Genomic DNA, 23,922 nt, shown 5'->3' with positions numbered 1-23,922 from the left:
CATAAACACAGTGTTTCTTTTCATTGCTGTGCTGATGACACTCTGTAAGCTGTACTGTCCCTTTAAGATCTCTGGCCACGGAGGACTGAGTTCCTTACATGAGTTTATATATGAGATAAAAAGCTGGATGGCCCAAAATTTCCTTTAGCTGAATTCTGACAAAACAGAAATAGTTGTTATCACCAGTATGTTTTAGGATTCATTTTAAGATTTCGAAATTAATAACTTTTAAAAACCCTGCATTGTGTTTCCCCCAGCTATACAGGTGCTGCTCAAATAATTAGAATATCATCAAAAAGTTGATTTATTTCACTAATTCTGTTCAAAAAGTGAAACTTGTATAATATATTCATGCATTACACACAGACTCATATACTTTGTGTTTTTTTTTTTTTTTATTATTTACTACTTGCATTAGAATCCATTTTGTATGCAGGACTCTGCATTTATCCTGCAAGAAGCAGAGTAATCATCAGATGGATAAAAACAGAAATTGGAAAGGCACACGGCATCTACTAGACTACAGGGTAGTTGAGAGGGCTACAGTTAAAGGCACTCCTTTAATGTAGAATGTGTACTGCACACTTTTGAGAATATTGAGCTGAAGCCTGACTTTACAAAATTACATTGAAAAATCCAAAAGCACTGGCAGAAAAATCACAATTATTTTTTTTTCCCGAATCGCACAGCCCCAATATGAACTACTACTTTAAAGAATATATGGCATAGCTGCATACAGTACAGAATTGCAACATAAATAACCTCCCCACTATGAGACTGACCTTGATTGGCTCATGTGGGTTTGTTGTGTTTTCTATATAATTCTGTTTACAGTTATATTTTGTAAGGTCTTAAACCTTACACTGTAAAGTGCCTTGAGATGACTTCTGTTGTGACTTGACGCTATTCACATAAAATTGAATTGAATTGTATTGAACTAATTCTGAGGACAGGAAAAAAAACAGATGTGTGGCAGGAGTTCAATAAGTCTGGGGGATATTTGGACTGTTTTCAGGTGTTGTTGAGTCTCTCAAGGATAAGAAGTGTTTCCCAGGACTACACGAGAGCTTCTGTTTGAATGGGTTTGAAAAACATTAAATTTTTATGTCCTGCATTACTTACTACTTCACTACTTTATTATGCCACAGTTCAACACATGACCTTGTGTTTGTTTACTAGTGCATTTCTAATTTGGTGATAACTTCACAACTTGACTTCACTTTTTTCACAATTATTTTGACTCACTTTTATTTTGTGTTTCCTGTTCATTTTTGCCAATCCAAAGGAGGTCGCTACCTAGATAGTACATCATCTGGTTCCTCATCTCGTTCCCAGAGTCCTTTGTTGTTGAGTCCAGCAGGCTCACAGAACATGTATAACAACAGTGGGCCCATGCTTCGCTCCCTCAGGTAAAAATTTAATACATTTTTACGAGAGTGTATTGACACATTGTGGCCAGCACATACTATTGTCCTTACTACTCTTGCAGCAGGGCAATTGAGAAATACTGTACAAATATTTCATATAATTCCAATTTGTAAATTTCCCACTGTGATGAATAACTTATCTATCTACCTAAATAATCTACACCTAGACACTGTATCTAGCCATTCCAGAACATTTGGTCACAGAATATAGTGGTTCAACAATTATTGTGAACAAAGACAAGAGTAAGCAGTTTTCTGAAATTTGTTTTTCTTGGATGGGATGTCGTGTTTTTTTATATATTTTTCAACAATGTTCTGGGCTCTATTTTTAAATCAGGCATAGAGTGCAGGCAAATAGAGGTGTAACAAAGAGTGCAAAGCAAATACGTGAGCTATACACCTGTTATTTAGCATACATACTGAGGTTTTGTGCACACCTATTGTAGTTTGGTATTTTGGCAACTCTAATGAACATCCTCATTTTGAAATAATTTGCCAGGATTAATCATGTTAAGCACTGTCCTCCAGTCACCTTGTGCAGCAGTAATGGTGTATCTAGATTCCATGGAGTTTTTAATATTTTAAATGTACCAAATCTGATTGTTAACTAGAAACAGTTAAATGATGTCAAACATCTGTTTGCATAGTAGCCAATATACAATACATGCCAAAATACATATATTTGTGATATGTTTGTATCTTTGTGTTGTCAGCCACCCAGGTGAGGGAGTGATTCAACTTCTTTCAGTGGCACGTTCTGGCAGTTTAGGTATCACCATTGGAGGAGGCTCCAACAGGCCTGATGGGCCTGCAGTCTTCATCCAGGAGGTGCTGTCTGGAGGAGACTGTCATCGGGTAAGAAAATAAGGGCAACAGCCTAAAATAGTCAATAATAACTAAATAAGAACTAGCTGTTACCTGGGGAAGTCTTGGGAATTTAGTGTTCACTGGGGACCAGAAAGACATCCAGCGACCCTTGCTTCTACTGCTGATTAAATCTCAGCCAGCACCAGTAAACACAACAGCTCCCATTTGCTTGTGCTAAGGTTTTTGACCAAATCTGCCATGTACAATGGCCAGGCACTCACATTTACTCCACAGGTAAAACACAGCTTGTTGAAACATCACATACTATAGACATAATTTACTAATTTATATATACTGTACTACTCAATCATCACACCACCATACATACATGCTCACGAGTGGAAATTCTGCGCAACTGAATGCACACTGTGTGTGGCGCATAGTCCTTATCACAGAGCTACCTGGAGAGGTTTAGACCCAGACTCCCAGTTCTAGAACATGCGTTCTGGATTTTGTAGAACCAGCCCAACCACTTGTGCGTGAAGTCAAGTTGTGAAGTTGTCTCCAAATTCTGAATTAAGGCTTTGCCCTTGGTATGCTTATTGTATCTCTTCCCTCACCAGAGGATCAGTTCAATACAATTCAATTCCAATTTTATTTATATAACCCCAAATCACAACGGAAGTAATCTCAAAGCATTTCACAGTGTAAGGCTTAAGTCCTTACAAAGTAAAATTATACAGAATTATATAGAAAACCAAACAATCCCACTTGAGCAAGCAGTGGAGAAGAAAAACCCTTTTAATGGAAGAAACCTTTCAGGAGAACCAGGCTCAGGGTGGGTGGCCATCTGCCTCAACTGGTTGGGGTGAGTCGAAAGTGGAAAAGTGGAAAAGAACTGTTGGTGGGTTTGAAGTACTCAGCAGAGATGGAGGCCTTAGGCACAACCTATCTCCTATTTATCATGCTGCCCTTTCATAGATCCTCAGAAAGATGAGGCCCAATTCACACCCACACCAGTTGCCATGACTCATCTTCCAGATAGTAAATTAAAATGGTCAGATAAAAGAGGGTTTTGAGGAGGAACTATTAAATGGCCATTCATTCATCTCAGTTTTTTGACCACAGTTGTAACAAGTAAATATGTTTTGGTATATTTTGTGGTGATGACATTTATATATCCAGTAATGAATTAGATTTAAAAATTTTGTCTTTAGTTTTTTACTATTCTCATCATCTTAAATTGAGAGCATGAATTACTATGGAAGTACAAACATGGAGTCTACTACAAGTATGCCATTCAGTGGGCCTACACACAGAACTGCTTGTCTTCTGGCTAAATACGTGTATCTGGACAAAACATTGAAACCCAAGCATCCTAAATGTAGCAAATGGTGTTCTTACTGTCCCAGAGCCTAAAAACAGACACTACAGTAAGTGTGAATGTCAGCCATAAATCTAGGACACTGCTTAGGGCTTCACCCTGCGGATGCTTTCACACACACACACACACATACACAAATGTTTTCACTAATGGTTGTATTCTTTAACACATAGGACTCTGAGCGGGTATATCTGCTCGCTGACTTGGGGAAAAAAGTCCAAGGAGTGTCTCCTGGGCCTCTCTTCTGATGACCATATATAAAGATTTCTCAGTCACTTTACTAATTGTCAGCTTCCAACAATGTCATTCAGAGTTTTTTTTTGACTGGCAGTAGCTTAGAACATCAACACAAATTAGCTACACTTAACAATATGTAGTGCTACATGTTTGCACTACACTTCTATAAACTTCTTGTCTGTCACAAGCTGGTAAACTCTTCATCCACAACCAAAATGGGCATAGTTATTCTCCAGACGTTTCAACAACTGAACTCCAAACTTATCTGCTTCTTGACTGTTTTAATTGGGCTGACAGGTAGAGTAGGTAGTCACTGAACACCATGCTTTCAAACTATATGAATTTAAAATGACTTTATAAGCAAATGATGAAAATTCCTTTATCAGCTACATGTATTTACTATAAGCTGAATTAAACAAGAAATGAACTGATTTTAAAATCACTTTTTTAAAGAGGAATGGAGACAAAACTGTCCCCTGTGGAGCACCTGTGATGCAGACCACAGTGTCAGACACACAGTTCTGCAGGCAGACGTACTGTGGGCGGTAATTCACAGAATCAGTTTTTTTGATTTCTCTCCCAGCAGTGCAGGCCAGATGGTACAGATGTACAATGAACACTGCTGATACTCATATTACACCGGGACAATAATCATAAACCAACTTACACAATGTACATTTTCAATACTGCCATCTAGTAATATCCATATACTGTACATACTCACACTGCTACATATACTGTACTTACATGTATATATTTTATTTATTACTGAACTGTTTATACTGTCAGGTTTCATAGCCTATTTATCTCGGACTGTGCCAGTTTAGTCTTTCGTCTCCTTTGGTCAGACTGTCTTTCTGACACTCTAGTATTTAAGCTGTTGTAAAAATGCAATTTCCCCATTGTGGGACTAATAAAGGTTTTCTTATCTTATCTTATCTTATGGTGTTGAATGCCCTTGAGAAATCAAAAAACATGATCCTCACTAAGCCCCCAGGCTTGTCCAGGTGGGTGTAGGTACGAGATAGTGGTGGTGAGCAGATGTATGATGCATCATCCACTTTAAGTTGGGATCGATAAGTAAATTGGAGAAGGTTAAGTGAGGGTTTGACCAAAGCCTCTCAAAAGCCTTCATAATACGTGAGGTCAGCGCCACAGATCTCTAGTCATTGAGGACACTGGGACGTGGCGTCTTATTCACAGGCGCTACACACAACTTTTTCCACCCAATAGGAACTCTCTCCAGATACAGACTGAGGTTAAAAATGTGTTGGAGAATGCCACATAGCTGTGCAGTACAGAATTTCAGCACCATTGGGCTGATTCCATCTGGCCATGTAGCCTTTGTGGGGTGAAGCCTGCTTAGCACTCTTCTCACCTGATCATCTGAGATCTTTTGGGTGGTGGCTGAGTCGTGTGGGGGAGGTACTGAGAAGCGGGAAATGAACGGCAGGGCACTCTGAGGCTCAGCCAGGAATTGATTATTAAATTATTAAAGTGGAGCTGTAGGAATCTTTAACATTAGCATACATCAGGTCCAATGTCCTCTCCCCCCTGGTGGGGCAGCTCACAAACTGGGTAAATGTTGGAAGTGTCTTAGTGAGCTAAGTGAGATACAGCAAAAGCCACACAGAAATGGTTTAACAACAACAAGGTGAATGTTCTGGAGTGGCAGAGTCAAAGCCCAGACCTCAATCCAGTAGAGAATTTGTGGATGGACTTGAAAAGGGCTGTTCACACCCGATCCCCATGCAACCTGACAGAACCTGAGCAGTCTTGCAAAGAAGAATGGCAGTGTCCATATGTGCAAACTAATTGAGACTTATCCAAACAGACTCCATGCTGTGATTGCAGCCAAAGGTGCATCTACTAAATACTGACCTGAAGGGGGTGAAAATGAATGCAAACTCTGATTTTACCTTACATGTTTTAAATTATTTGACATTAATTTGTAGGAACCTGTCTTCATTTTGACATTATAGTATTATTATAGTATTTTTCTGATTTTTTTTTTTTATCAAAGTCGCCAACTTTTATTGACCATGATGTTTCAATAAAAGGATGAAACATCCAAGGGGGTGAATTCTTTTTATAGGCACTGTACAAACGCTCAACAGAAAAGCTACCACCTGCCAGTCTGCCAGCAACAGCACAGCAAACCACCATGCTGATTTAGATTTATTTCATTATAAAAACAATGTTGGAATGCTTTAACTATATCGCTTGTTCTGTTTGGTAGGAAAATTAAAGAATTGGGGAGTCACCTTTAAAATGTTTACCACAAGTGCAGTAAAAAAGAGATCATACCGTATTTGGATAGGTGCACTGGCACAGGCTGTATGTACACACACTGCCCACTGGGCATGAATCAAAAGTCCTATTTAACAGAGTAGACTACCAAAAGAAGCCTATGTAGGGTACCTGTATGGTTCTTCAGCTCAGTGTCTGTCACCTGTTTGTGTAGGATGGACGTCTGAGGCCTGGAGATCAGCTCATTGCCATTAACAAGGAGTCACTGATTGGTGTGACCCACGAGGAAGCCAAAAGTATGCTGAACAAAGTCAAGTTCAAGTAGGTGGATCTTAGATATACCTTTCTGTGCGTGAAGTCAGAGTTATTGTGTGATTGAACATCTGCACCAGACACATCACTTTTTCATGTAATACTGTATTTATGCATATAACACATGTATATGCTTATGTGTTGTGTCTCCAGTCAAGACAGCATGGTGGAGATTGCCTTCATCCCAGGTAAAGGACTCTTTCCAAGCAGCACCTCTCTCCACAATGGAGTGCAGCGAGCTGCAGGCAACAGCTGCAACTCTGGACGATTAAAAGTTCATATCAGATCACCAGAGGTCAGCACCACTATATTATGCAGTCCTGGATATTCCTGGAAATTACTCTTTAGGAGTAATAAGTATAGAAAAGCAGAATAAAATATTTCTTCACTGTTCGTGCCTTCGTAGCTTGTAAGCGGGAATGCTGTTAGTGGGTGCTGAGCAGTACCTGGTGTTCCACAGGAATACTGTTTGGAGTTATGGCCATGGCCATGGTTCATTTTTTGATTGCCAGACAATAATTTTTCTGATGCTCCCAGATTCCTTTAAATGCTGGGCTGTCATCTGTCTTTTGCGCAAAGTGCCTTTCATCTAAACACTCTATTATAAATACCTGAGTGAGTGTTACTCAGATGATTGTCACCTGCTGCTCTGTGAGATTCATAATTCCAATTCATAATTATTTAAATTAAACACCTGTACCTAATATTCAATACAGTTTATTTATATAGTGCCAGATGACATCAAAAGTCATCTCAAGGCACTTTACAGTGTAAGGTTTAAGACCTTACAAAATATAACTGTATACAGAATTATATAGAAAACCCAACAATCCTGCTTGAGCAAACAGTAGGAGAAAGGGGAAGTTTAAGTCTAGTCTTAAAAGTAGAGAGAGTGTCTGCCTCCCGAACCTGAACTGGGAGCTGGTTCCACAGGAGAGGAGCTTGATAGCTTATATTATATAAGGCTTATAATGGTGCTTGGTTATTGGTTTGCAGCATTTTGGATTAACTTGAGGCTTTTTAAGGAGTTACTGAAACATTCTTTTAGTAGAGAGCTACAGTAGTCCAGTCTGGAAGTGACAAATGCATGGACTAGGTTTTCAACATCACTTTGTGACACGATGCTACTAATTTTAGCAATGTTTCTCAGGTGTAAGAAGGCAGTTCCAGATATTTTTTATGTATGAGGTAAATGAGAGGTAAAGGAGATATCTGGTCAAAGATAACTCTGAGATTCTTCACAGTATTACTGGAGTATTACAATGGAGGGATCCTTTGACTTTTGGTTTCTAATATGCACGGTGAATTATGGGATATTATTGATTTTGGTGTATTGGATTTGGTGTTCGGTATTATACATATCCACACAACACATTAGAAGATTGCAGTCGAGTTCTAAACACACATTGATTAAAATGAAAGCAATAAAGATGCACATCTGAAACATGTGAAACTTTCTAAAATATGTCATTATTAAGGGGAAGATTGATAAGACACACAACAGACATATACTGTATATGCAGTTTATTAAAGGTACATGTATATGTTGCTGCAAGTAGCGTTTCTGTCGTAAATACATCAAGGCAAAACGGCCAAGTTTGGCAGGCAATGAGCTATTAAACTTTGATTATCATTAACATTCTGTCATGGCATTTTTACTTGTTTTCCACAATTAAACGTGTTTTCTGTGCAGCTCTGTACAGATGAGCCAGCCCAAGTGTCCTCACCTTCTCCTGACATCTGTCCACCAGATATTCATATTTCAGGTACAGTAGAAAACCTAACTACACACTATATTTTCTTCCATCTATAATTAAATTCATCACTCTGCCTCTGCTGCTCAGAGCTGTGTAGGGATCCAGATTCAAAGCTTGGCAGTGACTGGTAGTACTAATAACCAAGTCATATTTACAGGAAATCCTTTATTTCATGTCAAACCATATAGCTCAAGTTAGATTGAAGTATAAGTCTACCAATATTTTGTATATTTCTGTCAGTGGGTTTTTGTTTGTCAGCCTACTAACAAGTAATTTGAGCATATTTAAGCCTAGTTTTAAAAGCAGACACAGTCTCTGCCTCCAGAACCTGAACTGGGAGCTGGTTCCACAGGGGAGGAGCTTGATAGCTAAAGGCTCTGCCTCCTATACTATAACTGGAACTGGAAATTATGGTGGTATGAAGGTTTTAAGATATTATGGAGCTGGTTTATTAATTGCTTTATAAGTGAATAGAAGTATTTTAAATTCTATTCTAGATTTTACAAGGAGCCAATGAAGAAAAGCTAATGTAGGACAAATAGGATCTCACTTCCTAATACCAGTCAGAACTCTGGCTGGAGTATTTTGGATTAACTAGAAGCTTTTTAGGGTCTAACCAAGACATCCTATTACTAGTGAATTACAGTAGTCCAGTCTAGAAATTACAAATGCATGGACTGGTTTTTCAGCATCACTTTGAGACAGGTTGTTTTTAAGTTTAGCAATATTCCTCAGTTTGAAAAAGGCAGTTCTAGATATTTCTTTTTTGTACAGGGTAATGAGGCCAATGTCATGTCATCTAGGGTAGCATAAGACTAGATAACGTGTCTAACGTTTTTGGCCCAAACAGAATAAACTCTGTATTATCTGAATTGAGGAGTAGAAAATTACATTATCTAGGCCCTTATATTTTAAAAACATGCTTGAAGTTTATATAGTTAATTTGTTTCGTCTCTTAATTTGTTTTATCTAGTTTCATCTGGTTACATAGATAAATATAGATGGGTGTCTTCTGTGTGTTGTTTGCGAGTGTTTCCTAGTAATATTGCCTATATAAAATAAAATGAATTGGTCCAAACACAGACCTCTATGATACTATCTGATAGATTTAAAGCAGCCTAGTGCTGTTCCTTAACCACATGTTTCAGTCTGTGTAATAAAATGATAGTATAGTGTTAAATGCAGCACTAAGATCTAACAAGATGAGATTAGAGAGAAGTCCGTTGTCAGACGCTAAGAGAAGATTGTTAGTGACTTGGATTGGTGCTGCTTCTTTACTATGCTGTACTTTAATTCCTTACTGAACATCTTAATGTACATCTATTCAGTGGCAACTAGACTTGCTTTAAGTTCTTGAGTACATTTCACCTTCCATCCAGTGGAAGAAGCATGCTTATAAACCCTGTGGAGTCACTGAGTTCTAAGCACTCAGTGACTCTTGTTTTCTTATTTACTTACTGAAAAAAGGCGCTAACAAATGCATATTGTTTGAGTAATGTTGAACAGTTAAAGACTATTAAATGACACTTTAACGCTATGACACTAGCGGTAGTTTTAATAAAAGTGCTGTGACTGACTGTTAGTATTACCGAACATTTTTTATAGAAGTTTTAGCTGTGACTATTAAGAGAGAGACCATTGTATTACCTGATCAGATCTGATAAAAATAGGGATCCACCATATACCCAATGCACATAATGATGCATGTTCGTTATATTATTTTATGTTTCACTGCTCTGATTTGAGGGACTTCAAGGACAAATCTCTGAAATCTCCACCCAGATTTGGCAGGTGTTAAATCTTTGGCGCCTGACAAGGATGAGTGGAGATTTCAGTGATTTGTTCTAAAACTTCCTAAAATCAAACACATATTAGATAAACTGAGCTCATCTGAAAATGAAAAATGGAGAACATTTGCTCCCTTACAGAGATTGGGGATTAAATGTAGAGGGGGAGTATGGGATTTAATTAAAACTGAAACACAGCAGGAGACCTCAGACTACAAAGAATTGTGAGACATCCCACACAAAAACTCCCATTTTACTAATATTGGGTATAGTTTATTTTCCCCATTTTGCTTTAAGAAGCTTACAAAGCAAGAAAAAGCTGTACAAGGAAAATTAAGATACATACCAGTTTTTTTTTTCCTTTAATCTCTTCCTAAATACATCTGTGCTGTATGCTGTTTTAGAAAATTATAATTAAAATCTCATTTTCTCTCCATTTACAGAAAATCTGAAAAGTTTTTCATGTTGATGTATACTTGTAGTGAGGTGATGTCAAGAAACATAAGCAGCTGTATGGCCTTTATTAGCAAGGTTAAAAAGTAAGGTTGGTCATGTTTAGAAAATGACCAGCGTGAACTTTGTGAATGTTAGAGGACCTTTGCTATCATGAGTACAATAATAAGCACACAGTAAGAGATGTGGAACACTGTTAATAATGTTTAATTTCATATTGAATTCCTCATAGGCTTTCTGTAGTTATTACAATTGATAGTTGGTGAATAAAACCACCACAACCTCCTCATCGTGTGTACATTCTATATTTACATTTACAGACTTCCTTTTCCTCCAATATAGTGTCTTTCCTACTTCAATTTCAGAAACCGCTTATGGTGTGATACAGGGAAAGTCAAACTAAAGCTATTTAGGATTGTATGAGCAGTGGAAGAAGCCTGTCTGGATTAGGCAAAATGTAGAGAAAAAAAATACATTCGAAGATTACCGACCAAAAACTGTCTATTCTGTATGCTAAACAATTTAGTTTTATTTAAAGAAAGATGTAAAACAGACCAGCAGGTCATTCTCAGGCCCCAGTTCAAAGTAATTCGACAGCTTGCTCCAATCCTATTGTCCTGGATTACCCCAGCTAAGTATAGGACAGCTAGGTGCTGTGACCACTTGTGTGTGTGTGTGTGTGTGTGTGTGTGTGTGGCGGGGAGGGGGGGGGGGGGGGTTCTGTGGGTGGGATAAGGAGGGGGTAGTGACTACAATCAGCTCAAGCCCCTAGCAACAAGGGCTGTGCGGGCACAAATCTGGGACAGACATACTCATCAAATTAATATTGGGCTGTAGCTGTCTGCCATCCCCTCTCACACAGTTCTCCCTCACACCCATCGTTATAATCGTCCATCTTTCCTCTACTTCTTTTTAATCATCTGTTTTTCATCCACTCCAACTCACACACACACCTTTCCTGTCACAACTACCCACTTCCACCAAATCCACAGACAATAGCTGTCCTCCCTCTCTGGTTTTTGCAAATTATCCAATGATAATAATCCTGCAGTTGTTTATTAGGTGTAATGTGACCTCACACACTGTCCTCATTCTATAAAAAGACCAACAGCTCTTTGTTTGGTGCCTTATACATTACATTGTCACACTTTTTACATCTTCTTCCTCCTTCCTCTGCTGTCTTCCCTCCTTTCTTGTGTCTTCTTGTCTTTCTCTAGGTTTAACTAGCCAGAGATCACCAACAGGGGCCAAACCTAAGATAACACTGGACCCCTACATCCGCCTCAAGTCAGAGAAGTTAGACCTGGTGAGTTTTATGTATAATGAGATTTATGAGTGAAGGCAATGAAAATCACATTTGTGATATGCTCCATCTCTGTTTAGCTTTGACTCAGGTGTAACTAGCTGCGCTAGACTACTGACAGACACATGTCTTTCTTTTACCTGGAGACAAGACATTCCACTATTATACTGATGTCCCACCAAATAAATGTAAAAAAATGTATTTCAACTTCTGTCATTTTATTTCACTATTATTATGATGGCAAAAGAGAGGGGGGGGGGGGGGGGGGGGTCACCAAAAGGAGTTAACCTCTGAGGGGAATAACTCCACACCATCATTTAATGACCTGACCAGCTGTTAAGCCAGATGTCAGTAAAATTATTTTTCATTTGGTTACAAATGGGGCCGAGCTCTGTATAGTGTCCAGCTGAGTTAGGTGAGATCTGTAGACAGCATAGGACTCACTGAATGTTCTGTTTGAAGTATGTGTTTATTATTTTTCTACGTTCACTTTTATAGGTTTTTAAGCAAATTGACACCCCATCAGCTCATTTACTCTCTGCTCCCACTTTTATCCCTGTTGTCCAGTGTCCCATATTTGCACGGTCTCTGGCCGTCTCTTCCCTGAACATGTTTGCATGCTTCGATTTTAATTTTGTCCAAATTAAAAGTCAGCTGTAGGTTGGTCCTAATCCTAATCCAATTCATTTAAAGAGACAGAGAGACAGAGAGTTTAAATGTTGATTACAGGCACAATTCTTTCTTGAGCCACTGGCCCCTATATAGAAAAGAAAAAGAGCAAAGTATTTTTAGCTTTGAGAGCTACAGTAAAACTGTGGGTGAGCAGATCTTGCAAGAACCAGGCTCGGGGTGGGTGTATACTATATTTAATAGTTTAAATATGGAAAGATATAAAATATATAGATGTTACAAACTTAATTATTGTCAGCTGTAAAAACCAGAGATCACTTCATCCTAAGAGTAGTTGTACAATTAAATACATCTATAAAGTGCTGTATTAATATGATTTTATTAAAATACAAATATTTTCTATATATTAAATTCAATTCAATTCCATTTAATTTGTATAGTGCTTTTTTCAGTTGGCATTGTCTCAAAGCAGCTTTACACAGCCAAAGAAACTATAGAAGATTACATGAACAGTGAACAGATTGTCCCTGATGAGCAAGTCAAGGGCGACAGTGGCAAGGAAAAACTCCCTGAGAAGGCAACAGGAAGAATCCTTGAGAGGAACCAGACTCAACAGGGAACCCATCCTCATATGGGTGATTACATGCTATGTGTTAGGCAGCAGGCAGTTCAGTATAATAGTTAAATATATAAAACCTAAAAGATAGTGTATAGAAAGTAAAGAAGTGGTAGTTAGTTAGAATGATTCCAGAAAAGGTGTCACAGCATCCACATCCTTTCTAAAGTCCAGGCTACATCCTTGTTGTCAGCTCCATCTCTTATTAAAAAAGTTACATAGCTCACTGCAGAAACATACAAACTTTTTTACAGCATAATAAAACAGAAATATATGTTTAGCTGACAGTTTATTGGTTAATGTTGTGATGACCAAACATTTTGTCCCACATTTAAAGAGAATTTTTATTTATATTTTTCTCACTTCTTCAAGTGGTGTGCTTCTGTCCTTATTTCTGTCTCGGGTTGTGCCTGTCTATCTTAGGCCTTGTCGTTTCTTGGGTTGGATGTCACAGAAGAGAAGAAGAAGAAGTTGAAGCAGAGTCTCACCACAGATCCTCAAGGCACTGTGGCCTATGGAGGTGAAGCACGCACACACAAATGTTCATTTTTCTATATAACATTGTGACTGACATAATGCATTCCATACCTCCAAGCCTAAATCTAACCTTAACCTAATTCTAACTTTAACCATAAAATCACATCTTGACAGCCCTTCAATTTATGAAGACCTGTTAAAACATCCTCAAAATAATTGTTTTGAACACATTCTTGTCTGCACAACCATAGAAACACACATACACAAAGTCAGGCACACTTCAATTTGTGTGAATAACAAGGTAAAGGATCTGTGATGAAAACCAAATCACAGGCTGATGTCACTTCATTGTGTCACTTGTGTATGGCGTCAAAGTGCATCAGAAATATGAATTTCCAACAGGAGCAAATTAGCCTGGAATCTTTTCCTGATCCTCCTTTTCCTCCACTTCCTCCTCTGCAAGACACTTAGCACCTCCGTGCTCCTTTTCCAGACACACAGACAGCACACCCATCATGAATCCTTGTTTCTACAACTTGATTGGAGTCTACCTGTGGGGAAATTCAGTTGATTGGACATGATTTAGAAAGGCATACACCTGCCTATAATAGTCCGTGGTCTGATGAAACACAGATTAAACTCTTTGGCATGAATGCCAAGCATAATGTCTGGAGGAAACAAGGCAGCGCTCACCACCTGACAAACACCATCCTCATAGTGAAGCATGGTGGTGGCAGCATCATGCCGTAAGGATGTTTTTCAGCGGCAGAAACTGGGAGACTGGTCAGGATCGAGGGAAAGATGAATGCAGCAATGTACAGAGAAAGTCTGTTCCAGGGCACTCCAGACCTCAGAATGGGATGACGATTAATTTTTAAACAGGACAACGACCCTAAGCACACAGCCAAGATAACAAAGGAGTGGCTATGGGACAACTGAATGTCCTTTAGTGACCCAGCTAGAGCCCAGACTTGAACATCTCTGGAAAGATCTGAAAATGGCTGTACACCAACATTCCCCATCCAACCTGAGGGAGCTTAAGAGGTTACACAGTTTGGCATGTCATCTTTCTCCCATCACAATTTAATCTCACACACCCCCATGTGCCATTGTGTGCCACACTACCAATCTGATTTAAAACCTGTTATCTATACCAGCAAATTAATATGATTCAGTTTAAGTAATAAAACAACAGATAATGCATAATGCAGCGCTTCAGCTGCCTTGCCGAACACATTCCCCGTTAATCAAGTTTAGTTTATGATGCTGCAAGTTATTATGAATCTAGTCCTGACGATGCCAAGTAATGTTGAACCATATCGTTACAACGGTGTTCGCAAATATGCACTTTGCTGATAAACTGAGTTCTCACGGAGCTTTGGTGACTTTGACGAACAAGAAAAGAATGTTACCGTCTATGTGGAAACTTCACCTGTGCAGATTCAGATGGAGCTGATTGAGCTGCAGTGTAATGACTGAAGGTAAAGTAGGACACTGCAGGACCCGCACAGTTTATTCACTCCATTCCCGCAGAAATGTCCCAGCTCCGTCCACATGCGGCTCGAACCTTGTTTGTGTTTGGTAGCACAAATCTTAGTGAGAAGCTGTTCTCAGTGATGAAGACTAACAAAACAGCACAAAGGAGTCGTCTCACTGGTGAGAACCTACAGTCAATCCAGAGAATCTCCACAACACAGAACCTCACACCAAATATAAACGAATTTGTTGACAAAAAAAGATGCAGCTCTGATAAAATGACATAAGAGCAAAGACTGAATGATTTGATTTGTTATTGCTGAAAAGCACAAATTTTATTTATATTTCCAGGTTTTCTTATGCAGCATGTTCACATTTTGAATTTGTATAATTTTGACAGGATATATTTTTATGGAGAGTAAAATCTTTTGGGATATTTCAAATTTAAGTTTATTTTTTATATAAAATGACATAAGATTAAAGAGATTTGAAGGTTTGTTCTTTTAATGTTTACTTTATTTCTAACTTGTATAATTTAGACAGGATATATTTTTATAGAGAGCAAAATATTATAAGTTATTTAAGGTTTATGTTAAAAATTTGAGTTTTAAAAGTTTTAGTGTGTTCAATAAATGTTTATCCTGTTCGGCCCACGACCTAAAGTGTGTTTTGGATTTTGGCCCCCTGTGCAGTTGAGTTTGACACCCCTGCTGCAAATGAATAATTGTACCATGCGTCGTCAACTAATACTGATGCATTTATTCTGTTATTCTGTTCAGACTTTGTGGAGGCCACCAGGAACATCTTCCAGGAGAACCTGGAGGGGCTGGGTTTAGGGATGGGCCCCTTCATGTTTTCCTATCATGAAGCAGCCAGTCTGATGGACACATCAGCCTTCCAATCACCTGTAAGGACTTCTCACTGCCTCTCACACACCAGCAACCTTTCAAGGCCTCTAAACAATTAAGTGACTCATAGAGAGAACAGAAGTTAAAATGACAAGAACACAAAAACATAAAGAGCTTGGATTTACATTTACATACAAACCAAAAGTCATATAACACAACTGCGTTATATGTTTGTGTATGTTTATGCTTCTGTCTGCAGACATATGAATCAGAATGCAGCTACAGCAGTGAGGAGATGGAACAGTTTCAGACAGAGGTGAAACAGCTGCAGACCCAGATGAAGCAGCTTAAGGTGAACACGCACACACATAATTAGAAAGTAGAATTACCATATAGCGGTCGTATGCCTTTTACTAACCAATAACATTGTAGATTACACGCATCTCTGTCCAGACTCATATTCAAATGAGTTAATACATGAGTCTAGGCAGATGTTTGTTCCAGATGTAATGAAATTCCATCCAGCCATTTCTGATATAGCATTGATGAGAATAGGACATACAGGAGGTCACAGTGACCTTGACCTTCAGTCCTGCAACACAGTGAGTCATGCACTGCAGCTACTTCTTTGGTCCATCAGGATGTTGTGCAGGTAATGGTTTGTGTATTGTAGAATGGTCTCTATCGTTTTCTGTGTGCATTTCTCTACCACAACCTCTAGTGAGTCTAATCTCATTCCAGTCACTGTGCAGGCTTTTTGCACCCATTTGTCCAGCCGCCGTGCTTCCTTCTGTTTTATGCTGCCTCCCCAGCCAACTGCAGCATAAAACTGCACACTGATTGTCCAGGTGCACACCTAGATATTTAGACGCTGACACCACTTCAATGGAATGTCTGCACCACAGGAGGGGCTTTTGACCTTTCATGACTATCTCGATTTAGAGTGTTCTGCAGGAGTTTTGTGAGTCCAGTCACTGATTTTACAGTCCTCTGTACTCCTGGACAGTGTGTACAGGAATGGAGCCAACCCAGTCCTCTGTGGAGCCTCAGTTTAGGATCTGCTTAGGACTTTACCAGAAAAGTAGTTCCTCAGCCTGACAAACCATGGCCTTTCTGTCAGGTAATCAGTGGTCCAAATCAGTGGTTCCTTTCCATTCCTGATACATGCAACAATTGCAGTATCATCAGAATACCTCTCAATGTGGGAACACTCAGAATTGTACTTGAAGTCTGCTGTGTACAGTGTGTACAGGTATGAAGTTTGTATGTTCTTCCAGATGAGACAAAACATGGTGACACATGTAGAAGATAGTGTCCTCCACACCAGTGTATTCCCTGTAAGCAAACTACAGGGGCTCCATTGCGTATTTAACCTTGAGTCTTTGTAGGTGCAGAATCCTCCTCTCCACTACCTTCAGTACCTTAAGGCATGAGAAATCACATTCACAATAAGAATGGGATGAAGATGAGGTCACTACAACCTTCGCCTATGGCCTTTAGGCACTAAAATGCAATCACTGAGTCCAAGTTGACAGTTTGCCAAAATCGAAGGAATTCCCTCCAAGTGTTTCTTAGATATCCTTAGGGAATGAAAGTTAGGTTCAGATGGAAAAATGAAATGGTGAAATATGTGATCTGTAACAGGTCATGGCGATTGAGAGCTGAAATCAAGATTCAAGATTCCACTGACCTGATAATGCCTGTGAAGTCCTGCGTTCATCTGCTTTCTCTCTTGGCAGGTCATGCTGAATGACATGGAGCACAGCAAAAAGACTCTGGAGGAGGAATTGCAGAAAACCTCAGAGGTGAGACACCACTGGCTCCTTGCTGAGGTGTCCTTGGACAAGACACTGAAACCCTATAGCAGTGCTGACATGCACTGTCTGGCAGCTGTCCAACCGCAATTTCCCCAAGGGGATCAATAAAGTATTATTATTATTATTTTTGCAGAAGCTCAGATATTGAAATCAGCTAGTTGAATGTCAATGAGAATTTTTTACATTAACAGTTATAGGTATGTGAATAATCTCTAGATCTCTATCTCTAGAACATAGCTACGTATGACATTACTTACCATGCAACACTCTGTTGTTCTTCCCAGAAAGCATGTTTTACTGTGGAAGAAAACACCCGCTTGAAGAGTCGCCTGCAAGCAGCGGAAGCTGAGGTAGTGCAGCGGCAGACCAGCGGTGCTGAGCAGGACTATGAGGAGGTCATCCAGCTGCTAGAGGCCGAGATCAAGGACTTAAAGAACCAGCTGGCCAGCAAGAAACAAGCTCGAGGAGTGGAGGCCACCAAGGTGAGTCAATAGCCTCCAATTTATCAGGTACTGTAACTCTGCTTGTATTTTTATCAAATCTCAACATGCAAATTCCCTCTCCAGCTTGAGTCTTAAGCAAAGGTCTAAATGGAGGAATGACGTTAAGCTGCATTAATGTTTGGTGCTACAGTTGTGGCTATAGATATAGTATCCTAAAAATACCAAGTTTTAGGTTTTAATAAATAGTTAATTTGTCAGGGTTAAGTTTGTTGGATGGATAATTAAATACAGATAAACAGTAAAATCAACTGTGTAAAAAAACTCAACAACTGACTGTGTAATATTGTGTGGAGTTTAATAAACACTGAGCTGAGCATTTCTGCTCCTCTGTCTTATTCTATCCATTCTCCATCACAAGCTGGAGACTCTGCAGCACTGTACTCCACTGCCTGCTTTTATAGAAAGACATCAAGCTGCATTTCCAACAGTCCTGATGACTGAGCCTCTGAGATCGGCCTCTGTTTTCAGTAGCAGTTTGCTTTGATACAAAAACTTTATATTAGTTTCCACCCTCTCACTCTAAGGCTTTCTGCCTCACAACCTGTCACTTTTCACCTCAGATAGCAAATCTTCTGGCTGTACACTGTCTCACAGGAATAAATCAGAAGACAAAGCGTGTGAGTGTGTGATTGTTTCTCAACATTCCTTACTGAGTACCAAAAAAGTGACTGCTGCTGAAACATGTAGTAGATCCAGTACCATTTACCATGTACAATGAATTCTCATCATCCTCTCAGTCAAACTCCCACACATGCACTAAACACTTATGACTTCTGAAGAGTTGATTGCCAAGTTTAAAATTCATAGACATAAATATTGGTATGATGTGTAGATTTAAAGCAATATCTTATTTTATAAATTGGATCACCAAGCATCTATTCTTTATTCTGTGTAATAATAGTAGCACTACTGTACTGTACAAATAAACAAAAGAAAATGAGACAAGATTTTGAATATTAGATTTATGTATCTGTTCATTGACTTAAATAATATTGTTTTTATCTGGGATTTTTTTTTTTCGTTTCGTTTTTCGGGACGTTTTCAGATAACCTGAACAATTAAGTATTCCCTTATGGTTAGAGAAATGTTGTCCACTTCTGAAGCAAAATAATGCACAGGATGTAAATGGGACAGTTAAGGTACATTCAAGATTCAAAGATTCAAGATTAAAAAAAACATTATTAATCCCAGAGGGAAATTGTTTTGCCTCATTACAGTTGTTCTCAACACAGACGGAAAGAAAGGGAACCACAACCAGGAAAGATCCAACACCAACATAAATACACAATAACATCAATACAGAAAACTCAATATACCTACAGTAAAGTAAATGAATGAAAATGGCTTAGTATTTATAGCCTATTGTGGAATGACAGCAAATATATGACACTACTATCACTTCCCTACAGAGGGGGGAGGAATTGTACAGATTGATGGCCACAGGTATAAAGGATCTCCTGTGGTTCTCTGTGGAGCACTTAATGTTAATCAGTCTTTGGCTGAACATGTTCCTCTGTCCAGCAACACACTGTGCAGTGGGTGGGAGGGATTGTCCAGGATTGAGAGGAGTTAGGACAGCATCGTCCTCTCAGCTACAACATGTAGAGGGTCCAGCTCTACACCTAGAACAGCCAGCCCTCCTAATCAGTTTGTTTAGTCTGTTACTGTCTGCCACCTTCATGTTGCGGCCCCAGCAGACCACAGCATAAAAGATGACACTGGCCACTACAGACTCATAAAACAGCCGCAGCATGGTGCTGCAGACGTTGAAGGACCTGAGTTTCCTCAGAAAGTACATCCAGCTCTGAGCCTTTTTGTACAGTGCTGATGAGTTCTTAGTCCAGTCCAGTTTGTTGTCCAAAATTGCTACATTGATTACAATATTGTCTTCTGTTGTTGTATTGATTAGGCAGAAATGATTGAGTGGGTATGTCTGTGTGTTTCTGTATGTGTTAGGAGGAAGTGCGGGAGCTGAACAAGAGGTTGACAACAATCGACTGTCAGCTGAAGATGTCAGAGCAGAACAGGAAACACCTGGAGATCTCCAACAAGAAACTACTGGGATTTGCACAGGTACAACTCTAACTAGACACACATATGTTTCTATATTCACTCCCTATTTTAAATAAACTTTGAACTCATTGAGTAGAGCAAGCAAGGAGCAAAAGAAGGAGCAACATCTTGTGGATGAGTGTAAAATTATTTATGACTGCACAAGTCAGGAATGCTGAAGTAGGCGGACATGTTTCTTTGTCAGTTATCAGATATCTGGTAAAACTCACAAACAGAGAGGCAAGTTGCAGTTAGCATAAAAAAAACAGATAGATCTGGAAGAAAACTCTAGGAATTCATACAATAAAGAATTATTTAATGTATCAATGATTTCAGTGAAAAAGGAAGAGGCAGCATGAATGCAGAAGTATCCAGGAGCATTATGTGTGCTCTGTTTCAAACAAATATTTCAGAACTTATCTGATGATGTTTCAACATATAACAACAGAGATATTTTTACTGAATGAGTGTGAGCACAATAAGCTGAAGGTAGTTGCATTGTAGGCCTGGAAAAGTATCACCAGGAAAGTGTCTGGCGATGTTGATGGACTTCAGTTATGTCTGAAACCATAAACTACCACCTACTCAATAATATGTTAGTTTCTTCCACACTGAGTGTACTAAAACTAACACTAAAAAACACTAGTTGCCTATACTATGGAAAATTCACTTTTTGGTCATTTCTTTACACAAATATGACTCTCTGCTGCATGTAGACACACACCAACCACACCTTACCATGTATACACACACACACATATATATATATAGTGTATAATTAATGATACTTGAATCTGTATCATTAATTTTCACATATTGCTGTCTAGTTTCAATATAACTGATCTATTATGTCAAATGCCTTCTGTAAATCTATAAAAACACCCATTAAACATTCATCATTTTCAGTTGTGTTTGTTACTTTTTCCACCATTGCCATTATTGCATGTGTAGTGGTTCTGTTTTCTCTGAATCCATATTGGTGTTCACTCCATTCATTTACATTTAGATTTACATTTAGTCATTTAGCAGACGCTTTTATCCAAAGCGACTTACAAGTGAGGTGACATGCCAAACTTCCTTAGTCTCCTATGGAAGTACAGCCGCTGTTGTGCCTTCTTAACCAGCTAGGTGGTGTTGAGTGTTCTAGTGAGGTGAGACCTCCAGGTATTTGGGGCTTCTCACCCTCTCTACTTTAAGCTCCCAGATAAACAGTGGCTGATAAGTTCTCCTCTACTTTCTCATGTCCACTGTCATTTCCTTCATCTTGTCCATGTACAGGGTAAGGTTGTTGTCATTGCACGATGTTATCAGACTGGCCACCTCCCACTTGTACGCTGCTTCATTCCCATCCATCCTATCACTGCAGCTTCATCAGGCAACCTTCAGGATGATGTTGTCCTTGTGGGAGGCAACACAATTATGTGTGAACAGTGTGTAGAGGATGGGGTTAAGAACACACCCCTGTGGGGTGCCAATGTTTATTGTGGTGATAGTGGAGGTCCTGTTTCCAACCCTAACAGACTGTGGCCTGCCAGTCAGGAAGTCTCAGAGTGTGGCGTCTAGACCAAGTATAAACATTTTCTTGGTTTGTAGGGGGATGACCGTGTTGAATGCAAAGCTATAGTCTATAAAGAGCATCCTGATGTAGGTGTCCTTATGTTCCAGGTGGGAGAGGAAAGTATGGAGGGCAGCGGTGATGGCGTCTGAGGTGGACCTGTTGGGCCAGTATGCATACTGCAGGGGGTCCAGTGCCTCCGGCATGCTGCTTTGAATGTGGGCCAGGCCCACTCTCTCAAAACACTTCATAATGATTGGAGTGAGTGCTACTGGCCTCAGGCAGGTTGGGGGGCTCTTAGTCACACAATTAGTCTCACATTTAGCATATGTCACAACTCATAAGCAGGCTAGGTCACTGCATGTAAAACAGACAGCACTCTGAGCTAATCAGTAATTCTGTGGCAGTTTTAAACATATCTCTGTTATGTCAGCCTCCAAATGGATGACAGGCACACTGCAGCTCTCTGTACACTTTCAAATACTGTACAATACCTGCCAATACCTAACAGCTATATGAGTCTTTCCTCCACCCCCCTTCTCTAAAATTTCCTTTTTTCAGTGGTTGAATTATTGCACGTTTTTATTGTTAAAGCAGTAACATATTCATGGACATATTTTACAGTTTTAACTTCTCCTTTAAAAAAGTACAATTAAGGACAGGGAATGAGACTTTTGATTGAGGCATGGTTTCATCAGGCAATGTACTGGTAACATTACATTGCACTTAAATGCAGGAACAACTACCTATAGAAGAAGATTAAGTAGTTACCCCCCAATCATTCATGCACTATTTTTAAGCAGAAGTAGTAGTAGTAGTAGTAGTAGTAGTAGTAGTAGTAGTAGTAGTAGTTGGTGTTGTGAGCAGTTTGTTAAAATTTGATGTACTCATTCACCATGTTGTGTTCCACCATTATAGGGTTCGACTGTTGCTGTTCTTTATGGACACAGGGACAAATGAGTTCTTAAAATGACTCAGTCTACAATGTGGAAATCTGAATATGAACTTTTACTCTGTAATTAAGTGAATTGATGTAAGATGGATCATTTAAAACTGAAACTACATTTATTGTTTGAATAACTGATGTAATAGGACACACCTGTCACATGTTCCAATACTTTTCCTCTCATAAAAAATGGGTATGAACAAAAGACGCTGTGTTCTAAGTTGTGTATCGGATGCACATGTATACACACCTGTGAATAAAAGCTGAAATGTTGATCTTTTGTCTCAAAATCTTTTGGTCAAACCCAAATGTTTTCAGTCTACAGCAAAAAGAAAGGAATTGGCCTCACTATTCCAATATTTTTGGAGAGGAGTGTATATTTATAATTCACAGTACATTCAGCACAGATCTTCAGATCAGCCTGTCACTGAGAAAGGTCTACCTCTAAATCAGGCCTTTTTCCTGTCTGTAAACATTTTATTGTGTTCTGCCTCTGTGGCAGAAGTCACAGGAAAACCTTATGCTGCTCTGGTTCAGTCTTACAGATAAGAAAACTCACTTAATTGGTACCTCATGTCTCTGCAGAACGTCCACAAAGTGCTAATGACACCCAGCCTGTTTGGAGGAGAAGGCGGGTAAGAGATCCTAAACATCCACTGCTCAACATTACAAAATTAATTCCCCCAAGCTTTGCAGTAATTAAGTATGGGTCAGCTGTAATCCCTTCTCCTGGTGTGTGGATTGTGTATGTATCAGGAGCAACAGGTCATCTCCAGCCACTGACAGCCCTGACATTCCATCACCGCTTCCTGATTGCGCCGTCCAACTGGCTGTGGAGGCCAAAGAGCTGGTGGAGGGAGTCTGCAGATTCACTGTTGATGATCAAGGTACAGTGCAGAGTCCAGCCTGGAATACACTACAGCAGGCCACTGTGTTGTCTTGTTTTCCTTGCTGGGAAGTGGTTTAGGGACTGCAACACATTATTTTTTCAGATTATCTGTATGCATGTTTACATGAAAGGACTATAATTTAAGGAGACTTGCACTTTTTGTACCAGGAAGTCATTGCTGAAGAATTTCAAGTGCTTTGAGTGCTCAAGTTTCCAATAATTCACAGATTCACATTAAAACATGATATACAACTCCCATTTCACTTATTTATCTGAATGCAATAAGATTAAAATTAAGTCAATTCACTCAAAGTTTTATTTATCTGACAAAAGTACAAAGAAAAGATTTTCAGTGTTTTCACTGATTACCATCAAGGTGCAAATAGATTTTCAATA

General features: G+C 39.2%; 1 protein-coding gene across 3 annotated transcripts in view; it reads left to right on the top strand.

Annotated features, from left to right (window-relative positions):
• Positions 1-23,922, top strand: part of si:dkeyp-72e1.9 (syntaxin-binding protein 4) — a 49,794-nt gene that overhangs the window by 23,561 nt on the left and 2,311 nt on the right. The window contains exons 7-20 of one of the 3 annotated variants that reach the window (XM_026365533.1): positions 1,286-1,409; positions 2,141-2,282; positions 6,320-6,426; positions 6,571-6,712; positions 8,111-8,183; positions 11,632-11,720; positions 13,387-13,483; positions 15,696-15,823; positions 16,024-16,116; positions 17,504-17,569; positions 17,866-18,063; positions 20,041-20,157; positions 23,223-23,272; positions 23,403-23,524. In XM_026365533.1, coding sequence (XP_026221318.1) covers positions 1,286-1,409; positions 2,141-2,282; positions 6,320-6,426; positions 6,571-6,712; positions 8,111-8,183; positions 11,632-11,720; positions 13,387-13,483; positions 15,696-15,823; positions 16,024-16,116; positions 17,504-17,569; positions 17,866-18,063; positions 20,041-20,157; positions 23,223-23,272; positions 23,403-23,524 — 1,548 coding nt within the window. Of the gene's footprint in view, positions 1-1,285; positions 1,410-2,140; positions 2,283-6,319; positions 6,427-6,570; positions 6,713-8,110; positions 8,184-11,631; positions 11,721-13,386; positions 13,484-15,695; positions 15,824-16,023; positions 16,117-17,503; positions 17,570-17,865; positions 18,064-20,040; positions 20,158-21,801; positions 22,261-23,222; positions 23,273-23,393; positions 23,525-23,922 lie in introns of those variants that run through there. The other 2 variants (XM_026365451.1, XM_026365617.1) reach the window with 2 other exon arrangements.

Source organism: Anabas testudineus, chromosome 8 (genome assembly GCF_900324465.2).
Source record: "Anabas testudineus chromosome 8, fAnaTes1.2, whole genome shotgun sequence".
NCBI lineage: Eukaryota > Metazoa > Chordata > Actinopteri > Anabantiformes > Anabantidae > Anabas > Anabas testudineus.
The sequence above is the reverse complement of the archived record's forward strand: the minus strand, read 5'-3'. Positions and strand labels throughout refer to the sequence as shown.